Here is a 13,041-nt window from a genome sequence, read left to right as displayed (position 1 = left end):
ATACCAATTTTAGAAAAGAATGGGAAATCAGTGTGTTGACTCTGACTTTTTTCTTTTCCTTTACAAACATAGCATGGTTTTACTTACGTAGTCTTCGGTATTGATTTACTACAGATTCATATACAATTTTAGCCCCTTTTTTAAATGTGATCTATCATAAACCCACCATACCAGATATTAGATCTGAAAGTGTCTAAATTACCCAATAAATATCACCAACACCTTCAGATGCTGTCTTGGGCAATTTTACCCTAGGAAGAAACTTACTTAGCCTAGCTCCTACCTACTTTCTTTAATTTGCCATTTAGACACCAAGTGCTTCTCTTCATTGACTTTTCATTTTTCTCTGTAAATTTCATACTTAGACATTGCTAGTCTTAGTAACTATATTTACACTTCAACCAAGCTGATCTCTTCTAATATTTGAGCAAAACAGTCCTCCTAAATCCTCTCCTGAATTAATGCAGATTTCTAACTCATCTTTTTTGCTCTTTATAGAATGGAGACACAGTCTGCTATGCCAGAGGCTTTCAAGTTTGCCACTGTCTGTGGAAGCAGCCCTCACACAGCCTCCTGCTTTCAATTTGTAGTCCCCATCCAAGATTATCGTTATTTTTCCTGGGTGAAAATCTAGTACCAAGTATTACTCATACATTTAAAACAATACTCATATAAATGACCTTAAAAATGCCCACATGTCTTTATTTAACAGACATCTATTCACCCTTCTTACGTGTTTTTTGACAAAATGCAGCTGCTATATGAGGTTACTTTCCTAAACGGTTTCCACTTATTATAAGCAACTTGCCATGCACTGTACAATATTTGCTTTTAAAAAATTCTCTCTCTCTCTCTCTCTCTCTCTCTCTCTCTCTCTCTCTCACACACACACACACACACACACACACGAAGAGGGGTAACCATTTTTCTAGACTAAGTTTCCTATTCATCTCATTTCTGCCCTTTTGCTTCTCCCTTTTATACCGTCAAAAAAAGAAAGAAAACAAAGAAAAAGTAAACAAACAAAACAAAAACATAATAGCCATTACAAAACTACACGATTGAATGCCAGGAACTTAACATACATCATTACATTTTAATCCCATGAACAATATACTGAGTAGTGAAAAAAATAAAGGCTTTGGGAGTTGGACTTCTGCTTCTGCTACATAGGAAATGAGCGTCTTTGAGTGGTTTATTTAACTGCTATAACCTACAATTTTATCTTCTCCCAAATGGGAGTAATATTACCTTCTTCATAGGGCTGCTGTGAGGCTGAAAACCATTGTTGAATAAGGTACCAATATGTGGGTCTGGCTCAATAAATAGTAGTTATTGTTATTTGCATACCCATTTGACAGATAAAACTTGGGAGATGAAATAACTTGCTTAACAAGTTCTAAATGATAAAACTGAGACTCAGGGTCACTGGGGGTAGCTGGTTCTAAAGGCCAAAGCCTACAGCCTCTATACCACTCACTGCCTTCCCCCGTTAATGGGCAGAACAAGGTGGCAAGTGTTTAAACTATGCCCAGCCTGGGGATTAGACCATTCCAGGTAAGTCTTCCCACTGGGAATGTCCTCCCAGAAGTTTGTTAACCTGAGGAACTGATAGTTTAAGGGAAAAGAGAATCAGCTAAAAGAGTTCAGCCCAATTTTAGCAAAGACTTCCTTGTCAGAGGGATGTCCTTGAGCTAAACATGGTTTCGCCTGTTCCCCAACAGGCCTCCCATGGGCTGTAGGTGAATCCTTAGGAGCGGGACTGACATTGTTCCTTGACAGCCCTCTCACCGAACAGCCTAGAAGGCCAAAGCCTTCTCCCCTGTCCAGCACAGAACACAGTATGGCTTTGATTATCATGACTCCACTGTGAAACATCACAAGGGGGAGAAGACATGTCCCGAAGCTATGCAGGACCTGGCAGAAAGGGAGCACTCTGTGGAAGCGGCAACCTCCTAACTGTGTGCTCCAAAGCCCATGTCACATGCATCACAGAGCACAGGGAGGATTAAAGGAACCCGTGCAGTTCCTTGGAGTTACTTGTGAGCACATCTGAGCTACAGGGGAGAAGTGTGCCGCAGGAAGGCAGAGCAGCCGCAGTGACTGGAACCAGGTAAATGTGGGTTTAGACTGTCAGTGGGACTTCAGTGGACTCGCTATCTGGAAAAACTCACATTACACTTACAGTTCAGAGTGCAAGATGAGAAATCCAATAGTTTGTCCAATCGTTTGGACAATAGTTTGTCCAATAGTTTGAAAATAAATGGTACCGTAATTCAACTCTAAGAATTCTATCACTGAGAATTCAACCATTGTGATAAGACAATACCAAATATTTGAAAACTGGTTCCTGATGTCCAAAGGACTTTCTGAAGGCCCATCTGGTCAAGCTCCCCTACCAAACTCACACTTTACGCTCACTTCTTTTCCTGCAGCTTGAAGAGGCAGTCTCCAAATCTAACAGAAACTCTCAGAGCTGCTCACAACATGGAGATAAGGCATCTCAGGTAAAGAAATGACAATAAAGGGCTTAACAATACTGTTGGAGCCTTTCTTTGAAAACTCTCATTACCTTTAAGTTTAGTCTGTCCAACTTCTCCCATTCCTCACCTTTACTAAACCTGGAGAGATGCTATTATGCTTTCTACTTTTCTGAATGTTCAGGAAGGATCCAGATATGTTCAAGAAGTTCATAGACATAATTTAGCACTTTGTTTGGTTCCATTATGCTCTACCATCTCTATTCCTCCTTGTTGATGGATGGCTACATTACACCTTGTATTGGAAGTATTTTCTTTCATTTTACAACTGGGTGTCCCATCTCTACCACCACCACCCTTATTCATTCCTTCATTCATTCGGTAGATATGGACCAAGCACCCACTATGTGCCAGGCATTGGGTTAGCTTAGGTTAACAAAGCCAATAGAGAACAAAGCCAACAGGATTCCTGCCCTCACGGAGCTTATAGCCACTGTATTATCTCCTTTCATCCACCAGCAATAACTCTGGGTTAAAAAGGAGCCTGTCCATGTAACATGAGCAAATGAAAGAACAGCCAGCTGTCAGTGGGCTGGGTCTCAACGTCCAGGTCTTCTTGGGAGCGTGGTACCTGGGCCCATGCCACACCTGACTTTAGTGGGGGCACATGGCCAGTGGTTCCTTCTTGGTGCATGTCCCTGTGCCGCTACTTGATCATTCAGAGGGAAAAAGCCACATGTGCCTGGTACTTGCCCCCTTGAAGGCCAGAATGAGCGATCCACATGCTAAGACACACTGAGATGTAGAATTGTCATTTTTAACACCCTAGGTTCTGGACCACACCATGTAAAAGATACTGGATAACTCTTTCATTCTGTCCCCTCAACACTTCTATTTCCCCCTGCAAATACCTCACCACTGATTCCTGAGGGCTCCTGAAGAACACTGGCCTGGATTTCTGTATGCCCATTTTGTAACCAGATGGAAATACCCAAGTCTTCTAACGGGCCACTTCCTGAGTTGCCTCAGGTTACAGAGTAGAGGGACATCTGTGGTTAGTAGGCTATACTGGTTTAGTCTAAAGGACTCAGCAAAGGAACTCTGGATTCTGGTCCTATTTCTCTCCAACTAACTCTGTGACCTTGGTCAGTCACCTTCTCTGTCAAAAACTCTACGTTGGTCTCTTCTGTCAAAAGGAGGCAATACTGACATGTAAACACTTATAAATGCTGGCTATTATTATTATTATTATTATATACTGTGCTTATTTTAATTGTTTAGAATTGTATTTTTATTTAAATTTTAATTATTTAGAATTGTGATGAAGCCCAAATGAGGTAACACATATGGAAGTTCTGTGAGTGGACTATACCATCCAAATATAAGTTTATTATTGCTGTTTGCTAATGGACTTTGTCTCTCAGAATGCACACACAGGCAAAAATGTAAGTTATGCCAATGGCTGATATCAAGCATGACTGAATGCACACAAACACTTCCATGCCACATTTGTCTCTACATCTACCACCAGCACATCAGGTAAAGGCACTACGACACGCTTGAGAGGTTTGGACAGAGTGGGCAGAAAGGTACTAGTCAGATCCAACATCACAAGTTCTGCATAAACCAGCTCTGGAAATGGTAGTTACTGATACGGCTATCAATGGGAGGTAGGAAGCAAAGTGATTGGTTTTGCTTTCTCCTTTTTCAAATAAACAGAGCAGTTGTTAAACCAGAAGTGAATCTGATCCCGTGTGGCTTTCAGAGCAGTCGGCTGCATTCTGAAACAGGCAAAAATGTAAACAAAGCCTGAAACTCTAGAGCAGGGCAGAACAGCCATAGGTTTCATAATGGGCGAGTCTATGGGCCCTGAGCCAAGAAAAATGAAATGTTAGCCTGGGCCTTTAAACAGAATCGTGTAAAAGCAGAGTGCATGTTTGTTTAACACACACACACACACACACACACACACACACACGTTTTTCTATGCCAATACCTTTCTGAACCCTCCCGAATAAAAGCTGGAATCCCTGAGAATGTGGTATAGAACCAATATTGTTTGTATAGTTCTGGTTATTTAGCATGAAAGGATTTTCCTGCTGGACATGAAAATCTTCCCTTCCCTTCTCTTCCCTTCCCTTCCCTTTTCCTTCTCTTCCCTTCCCTTACCTTACCTTTTCCTTCTCTTCCCTTCCCTTCCCTTCCCTTCCCTTCCCTTCCCTTCCCTTCCCTTCCCTTCCCTTCTCTTCCCTTCCTTTCCCTTCCCTTTCCCTCTTCCCCTCCCTCCCTCCTTTTCCCTCCCTCCTCTCCCTCTCTTCCTTCTCTCCTCTTTTTTTTTGCCCAAGTTAATTACAAAGTATGACTGTGAAAATAAAATAAATGAGCCCATTCCACCCTTCCGCATATCTGAATTCTATCATATGAGTTGTCAATTGGTTTTCCAATCCTCTCACTCAATATCTGCTGTTAATTTGTTCGCTATTTCAAGAACTTGAAGACTGTCAGCAAAATACATGATGCATTACAAAACTTATAATTGGAAATAAAAACATCTGAAGCTTTTCTGACAGGGTAAACATAAAGTACTATTGCACTGATCAGAACAAGGAAATGCGAGCGACCTTGTAGCTATTGGTATGCAGGCATAATTATAAATGCTGCAGACAGTAGAACCAACACTTACTCCCACTTTGAAAAATGCTGAAAAAAATTAAATCTAAATGAATGAATGAACTCAACATGTTTAGGATCCGAAATGAGGGGAAGAAAGGAGGGGGGAAAGAATTATCCTGCTCACACTTCCTTTGAAAGTGCAACTCAATGGGCTTTCTCTTGCTCTTTCAGCTATTTTAGAATTACAGTGCCTAGGCTCAATCTAATTTTCCTGCTGCAGAAGTTAAGGCACTTCCTCCACAGTTACTAAATCTGACAAATTACACCTGGGTCTACTCTAACATGAAAAAATGTGCTCTTTGTTCCTGACCCCTTGGTCAGCATAGAGATCAAATTCCTGGACACCAGAAAGCCCCACTCATATTCATTAAAAGCTACGGGAGACCAGCTTTGCAATTCTGTTCAAGAGGGGAACGAGGTGCAGGCTATTGCTGAACAATGCAACTGCCCTGCTCAGCTCAGAGCAATACAGACTTTTCACTTTTAGCAGCTTGGCTGCTGATCAATTAGTACCTGAATTTTTTTCTACACAGCATCTTAGTATCAAAAGAGCAGTTGAAATCAGAAAAAAAGAAGGAATTACTCAATGTTTAAAATGCCAAGTCCCACCAGTGAGTTTACTGAAAACTGCCAGCACTAAAATGCTGGCTACAGATGGATAACCAAAAAGACAAAGATGATTTTAAAATTCCACCTCCCTTCTATCTACCCTAACCAGACAAGCAGTTAGTTATGACAGTGGCTAATCTTTGACAGATGAGAATTTTGTCTCCTCTTTCTAACCATACTCAGCCTTTGGAAAAGACATTACAGAACTGAGAGTGATCACAAAGAGGAAATGAGGAACCATCTTGGCGGCAGAGTATCCACACGAGGGACACAAGAAATCCACAAGCTTTCCTGTTACGACAGCGAAGTCCAAGGCAGAACTAACTGCCTAGCAACCCAAGATCCTCTTCTTCTGTCTCCCAAAGAGGGAGAGAAAAACACAATAGGGTAAGTTAAAGGAAAGGTGTCCCTGAATTGCCACTCCCAAAGAGGACAACACATCATGCCTGATTCCTTTCTTCAAGATTATTGGAAAAACGAGATGGTGAAGGAATACATACAGAAGCCACAGAAGCTGCCATAAGGCTTCCCCAGACAGGGGTGCTCCCCAGGAACAGGTCAATTCTTGTCCTTCTTCCAAGAGAGCATCTTTCTCCCAGGACAAGGCATCCCCTTTAAACTTCTTCAGTGTAGGCCACTGAATTTTCCCAGACCCATCAAATCACATCCAAATCCTTTTCCTTAGGGATCTAAGTACCACAGCGTACTCCAACTGTAAACACACATGAATGCTCTGGAATGGTGTTTAAGTTATTTTCCACATACAAATTGCTGCTAAATTGTAAATTAGGAGATACTACTTTTTCCCCCCTCCCTGATCTTTAGAAAGCTTTCAGCTGGGCTACAAGTTATAAACATGTAACGAATACGGACCAACATTCCTTTTCTGTAGTGAGACCCACTCACGATCCACATTTTAAAAAATACATGAGTTACCGCTATCTTCCTGGTCAGATGACAATTACTTTTGAGAAATCTGTGACAGGATGGAAATTTTTAGTATCGAGGTTATTTTGATTTCTATTTTTAAATTAAAACCACTAGCAATATCAGCAAATTAGAACTTGATATTGCCTCCAAAAAAGTCATTGGAAAAGCATGGAAATCAAACTTAAATCGGGGGTGGCGGGGTGGGGGCCTGACCCGGTGGCTCAGGCGGTTAGAGCTCCATGCTCCTAACTCCGAAGGCTGCAGGTTCGATTCCCACATGGGCCAGTGGGCTCTCAACCACAAGGTTACGGGTTCAACTACTCGAGTCCCACAAGGGATGGTGGGCAGCACCCCCTGCAACTAAGATTGTACACGGCACCTTGAATTGAGCTGCTGCTGAGCTCCTGGATGGCTCAGTTGGTTGGAGCGCGTCCTCTCAACCACAAGGTTGCCGGTTCGACTCCCACAAGGGATGGTAGGCTGTGCCCCCTGCAACTAGCAACGGCAACTAGACCTGGACCTGAGCTGCGCCCTCCACAACTAAGACTGAAAGGACAACAACTTGAAGCTGAACGGCACCCTTTACAACTAAGACTGAAAGGACAACTTGAAGCTGAACGGCACTCTCCACAACTGAGATTGAAAGGACAACAACTTGACTTGGAAAAAAAGTCCTGGAGGTACACACTGTTCCCCAATAAAGTCCTGTTCCCCTTCCCCAATAAAATCTTAAAAAAAAAAAACCAAAACTTAAATCGGTTTACATTATTTTGGGATTGCAGTATTTAATGGGTTATGAAGCAGGCATTCAGTTAGGGGCGAATCACAGAACCTAACTTCTGAAGGTAAAAAGTGGTAGCTTGGCTTCTAGTCAAAATCCTAATAGTGGAAAAGGTTAATAATTGTACAAGATATTAAAGTAATCAAGCATGCTTGCAAATAATTATATTCTTTGAAGACACTGACTTTGACGACCTTTTAAGTGAGTGGCATGTAAGAGAGACTAGGACAGACCACAATGCCCCTGTTTTTACCAATAAAGAAGTTCAAGTTAACGGATTCACCGAGTGTCACTCAATCAGTAGAGGCAGAACTAGAGCTAGAACCCACTCCATCTGACTCCTAATCCAACAGTCTTCATATGAAGCTGACAAAGTTACAAAGTAGATCGGAAACACCACCAACCCCACAATATCAGGAATAGCTAACACTTATTAAATGCTTGCTGTATGGCAGCAAGTCTTCTGCATGTTACGGATGCATTAACTCATGTATCCTCCTAACAACCGTGTGAGGGAAGCAATGTTGCTATCTCCCACATTGGAGACGAGAAAACAGATGTATGGAGAGGTTCAGAAACTCACCCCAGGTCCCAGGGCTCAATAAGTGGAAGGGCTGGGGAAAAAACATCTGCCCCCCCCCACAGAAATGCTAATATAGGCATTTTTAAATCAATGTTCAGGTTACCAGCAAATCCTAGCAATATTAATTTTAACAAAAACATCTGTAGAGTGATATCTAAACTACAGATGCCTCCAAAATGTAGGATGCAACTGGAATCTCCTTCTCACCAACCTCTACATTCTTGATCAAAAGGGAAAGTAGCAACAGTTCCAATGGCTGAGACAGATTCCATGTCAAGATCTCCCTCATAGTAAAGAGGTACTAGGCAAGAAACAGTTCATACTTTCTACTTTGAATCTGCTCAGACAATGGAGAAAGTTTGTTTGCTGTCATCATTTCAGCAACCTTCAATCCAGGGATCTCGGAACGTCCTCCTTGCTCAGGAATAGCCTTCAGTCTTCTGTGCCCTTTGAAGATTTTTCAGAAATCATCTGAAGGTATTGAAAATAATGACCATCATCCTATGTAGAGCATCTCTGCCAATCAGTTGTCATTTCTCAACTACTAGACAGTCACTAAGAAGAGGAATGGAAAGCTGGGAAAGGTCTCTCTCTCCTGCCCTTTACCCAGAAATGCTAATATCAGCATCTCACACTACCCTGAGATCCGTTTTCAGATTCTTGTTTGATAAGACTAATTTCTGCTGTTTATTCTCTTTGCCCTTAACCTCCTTCTCACATATAAAAAAATGGATTGAGGTGCATTAATAAAGATGGATATAACCCCTGCAGATTATAAACACCAATTACCATTCCACTACCGCCACCGCCTATGCCATATCCTATACCTTGTCATCAGACTCCAATTAGGACGCTCCCATTTAGTTTCTGTATGATTCTTGGGCAGTTACTTAACCTTTCTGTGCCAGAGATTTTTCATCTGCCAAATGAAAATCGTAATCGTGCCCATTTCTTAAAGGTATTTGGAAGAAAATGAGATAATAGATATAAAGGACTTAGAATAGTGCCTAGCATATAGTTAAGGATTCAATTACAAGTTCACAATCATTGTCAGGTTGATTTTAAACACAAATATACTTTCTGCATCCACTGGATACCCACTATTAAAGCTAGAAAAAAATTTGTAGGAAATATCTCAACTTTCTATTCCACAGAGGACAAACCAAACTGTTGAGTGGGGTGGCCAATCTGAATTTACTCTGTTTGTGCTCTTTTAGTTTTATCTGCAACTCCTACCTAGGGCAGAACTGGGATACTTTTCCAGGTTGGGTGAGTAAAAGTTAATTCTGTTGCTCTGTATACACATAGAGCTCTCAAAAAAGTAAATAAATAAAAATCCAAGACTCCTTTAATACTGATCTTCTAACACTCCCATTTTAAAGATGAAAAAACTGGTTCTGGAGACTCAAGTTCATATAAATACTTAGTGGCAGAGCTGAGAACAGAAAACATGATAGTTAAGCAAACCAACAGGTACTCTTTAAAACTCATTACAAATATCACCCAATTTAATCCTCATAATAACCCTCTAAAGTAGGTATTATTTTCACCCTCTTAGAGATGCAGAAACTGAGGCTCATCCTCTGTGAATTAACTTTTTCAAAACCAGACGACTGACAACTGATAGAGCCAAGATCAAAATGCTTCTTGTCTGCCCCCAAAGAATATGCCCCTGCTTCAAGTTTTCTAGAGCTCAGTGCTGAGAACGCTAGTACTGAGCTGTCAACCCGTGACTTCCAAAACGTGCATTCGCCTCATCTGAGGACCTTGGAAAAATACAGATTCCTGGCCTCCCCCTCAGGAAGGAGAATCAGCGTGGGGTGGGTAGGGCTTCAAAATCTCTGTTTCTTCAGAGTTGGTCAGGTGGCTCTGATGTGTAGCTAACTTTGAGAAACCTTAACCTAAGCAAGATATTTTATGAGCGTTTCCAGTTTAAAATGAGAGGGAAGTGAGTGACGTAAGACTGATGGAATGTTCAGAGGAACTGAATCTACGTGAAGGGGAGCAATAGCGAACTTTCCCCAATCTTTCTGTATCCCAGACGTACTTGCAGCTCCACCCATATCTGCCAAACCCCACTCCCATGGATCCTGCCTAAAGACATCTGCCTCACAGTGAAAATAATCAGCCCTGTGCTCCACAGCATGGCCAGGCTCTGTGTTACGTTGGAAACAACAGCAATAAGGTTTCTTTCCAGTTGTTATCCTTTTCATTTAAACACCTAAGTCTGCACCATGCTTTCTTAGCGATGACAGAAAAAAACGGAAGGGGGAAGACTGTTCAGATGAACACTTACCACGGTGCACCGTATATCCTGAATCCCTTCACTGTTACCTCCGAGTCTTGTAAGTAAATACTGTTTGTCAGGAGGGATTGAACGTTGTCAAAGTCCTCTGGTTTCAATTTGGACACAGAGGGGAAACGGTAGTAGTCCTGTTTAACAAGGTCTGCCATGAATTCCTTATCAAATGTCAGTTCATGATTCCCAGCAATCACTATTTTATATTCATATGGCAGGTTTCCTGAAATAAGAAAAAAGAGCACCAATTAGCACGTTCATTTCCCATCACGAAGTACAACAGCCGAGACTGCGTGATTAGCAGACGGTATGCCCAAATGAAATAGCTCATGCATTCCTTTATATTTCCATGGGAACCAAAATTTATGACTACTCCTTTATGCTAACAAAAATGACAATGCACGGGAGTCGGGAAGCTGCTAAGAAGCTAAAATGCTACTAAGAAGACATTAAGTTTTCGAGTTCCATTTCCCTCTTCTGTATGTTACGGGTTCACTGAGATGAATCCATGCTGTGATGAGTCCAGCAAAAAGCACCTTAATCACAATCCCTATGAAAGGCCTGGCCGTGGTTTGGCCCTCAAAAAATAAGCAGATCACATCGTACGACATATAAATGTACACTACATTGTATACCCGAAACTAATATAATATTGTATGTCAACTATACTTTCATAAAAAAATAAGCCAACCAACTATTCTTAACTCAGATGACTACTAGATTTTTAGTATATCGTTCATACAAAAGACATGGCATAGCCAAGCATTCCACAATTTACATGAATGAAAGGAACCACACAGTACAATTTCATACGGCAAGTTCAAGTTTACCTTTGGGCTTATGAATAAAAAAAACATTAATAATACCCCCCCCATTAGAAGGCTAACTTTTCACCCATTGGGGATGGGAGAAAAAAGTGTAAAGCTTAACCCCCTTTTAATATTTATGGTATGGAAATGTGAGTTCTCGGTGTGTGCTTTTTATGCAAAAGTTTCCCGATCAAAATGAGATAATTCTGGGAAGAAGAATGAAAGCTATAAAGGAAAACCCAAACACCAGACTTCTGCACAGATTTATAATGTTTGAATAAAGTACAGATCATACATATTAATAACTCACCGTGATGCTATAAGAACCAAAATCCAAAGGGAGATAGTGCCGGGCAGCTGTCCCCATCCTGAAATTAATGCCCTTTTCTATTCATTTTCATTACCCATCCCTCAAGCCTCACCGCTGGGCTGCTGCTCATTTCATTTTATTTCATTTCATTTCATTTTGAGAGAAAAAAGGGTGGGGCAATGGTGTCTGTAATTCCAGCTTCCTGAGACTCCTGGGTCCAGCACAAAATTAATGTTTCCTACTATGCCAGGAAGAATGAAAGTCTCCACTAGCACGAAACTGGATACACTTGTTCTAAGCATTGGTCCTTACCAGCAAACCAGAGTCAATGATTTAAGTAACGAAGCTTAGTGGGAAACAGAATTATATTTTGGGGCGGGGGAGGCTGGCAAATTTTATCATAGGTCCACTTGGATTTTAGCAATGCAAACTACAGAGATTACATGATGAAGTCCACGATCCTAGCAGCGCACTGCAAGCATAGCTGCTAAAAGTGATGTCATTTTTAAGATCACCAGAATATACTTTGTAAGGCTCCTGGTTTTTCTTTAACTCGCTTTTTAGGTTTTTAACAATAATGAAACTGCATACATAGCATGCGGGTTAATGGGGAGGCTGAAGAGAGAGATGAAAGCAGAAAATAATACTACAGAAAGATGAAACTGAAAACACTATGTCCAAGCGTCAGTGGATATCCTTGACGACTAGCCCACAATGCTGTGTGACATGTCTTCAGCCTTAGTTATTTGCAAGGTGAACAACTCATGGAAAACAGAAAGCCTCCCTCAAATACATGTTTATGTAAGTTTATAATCTGCACTAGCATAAGGCAATAAGCAGTGTAATATATGTTGCAAGCTACTTGGATAAATGATGATATTTTACACAACTCCCTGCACTTAAAATACAGATGAAAGATGTATTAATAGGCTGCAAATTCCCAGCACTGCACATGCTGGCAACTTGTGAGATGCCCCACAATTCTAATACCATAGCTCTGTGACCCCGTCGACCTAGTAGCACACCCCCAGATTCACCTGTGCTCCCAAGGCCAAAACAAGGCTGAAACATTTTCCTGGACAGTAATTTGTTCCAAGAAAGATCCTACCAGCATGAATCTTTGAGCAACTCTATTTGTATAAGTCACACTGTAGCTGCCCGGTTCCCCTTCAATCATTCATGATGATGGACTCACTGTAAAGCCTTTCTTCATGCACCGCTGCTCTTTGCAAGCCGGCTTGGCTTCTTGCTTTTTCCGGTTCAGAGACAGCATGGGTGACACTTGCGAAACAAGGGAGAGGAAGTACACTTCTCCCCTTCAGACCAGTTTCTTTTCTTTTTCTTTTTCCTTTTTTTTTGTAATGTAAAACTGCTGCAAAGTAAATCTTCTTCAGAAAGACAGGACTCCTTGGTGTCTTTTAAATCAAATTTGGAGACTCGGCATAAAGAAGTAGCCATCAAAATGAAGAGCTGCAGGAACAGTAATGATATTTACACATTGCCAACAAACTCATGTCTTTCTGAGAATCCAATAGTAGTTTCCAACTTCCATTCTCTGTTACCTCTG

General features: G+C 41.3%; 1 protein-coding gene across 7 annotated transcripts in view; it reads right to left on the bottom strand.

The window, feature by feature from the left end:
- Window positions 1-13,041, bottom strand: part of MPPED2 (metallophosphoesterase domain containing 2) — a 162,286-nt gene that overhangs the window by 67,589 nt on the left and 81,656 nt on the right. For 6 of the 7 annotated variants that reach the window (XM_081063656.1, XM_081063657.1, XM_081063658.1 and 3 more), the window contains one exon: window positions 10,353-10,578. In XM_081063656.1, coding sequence (XP_080919782.1) covers window positions 10,353-10,578 — 226 coding nt within the window. Of the gene's footprint in view, window positions 1-10,352; window positions 10,579-12,669; window positions 12,945-13,041 lie in introns of all 7 variants that reach the window. The other variant, XM_081063662.1, reaches the window with a different exon arrangement.

This window comes from Rhinolophus hipposideros (genome assembly GCF_964194185.1).
Source record: "Rhinolophus hipposideros genome assembly, chromosome: 10".
Taxonomy (NCBI): domain Eukaryota; kingdom Metazoa; phylum Chordata; class Mammalia; order Chiroptera; family Rhinolophidae; genus Rhinolophus; species Rhinolophus hipposideros.
This window is presented reverse-complemented; position numbering and strand designations above follow the sequence as displayed.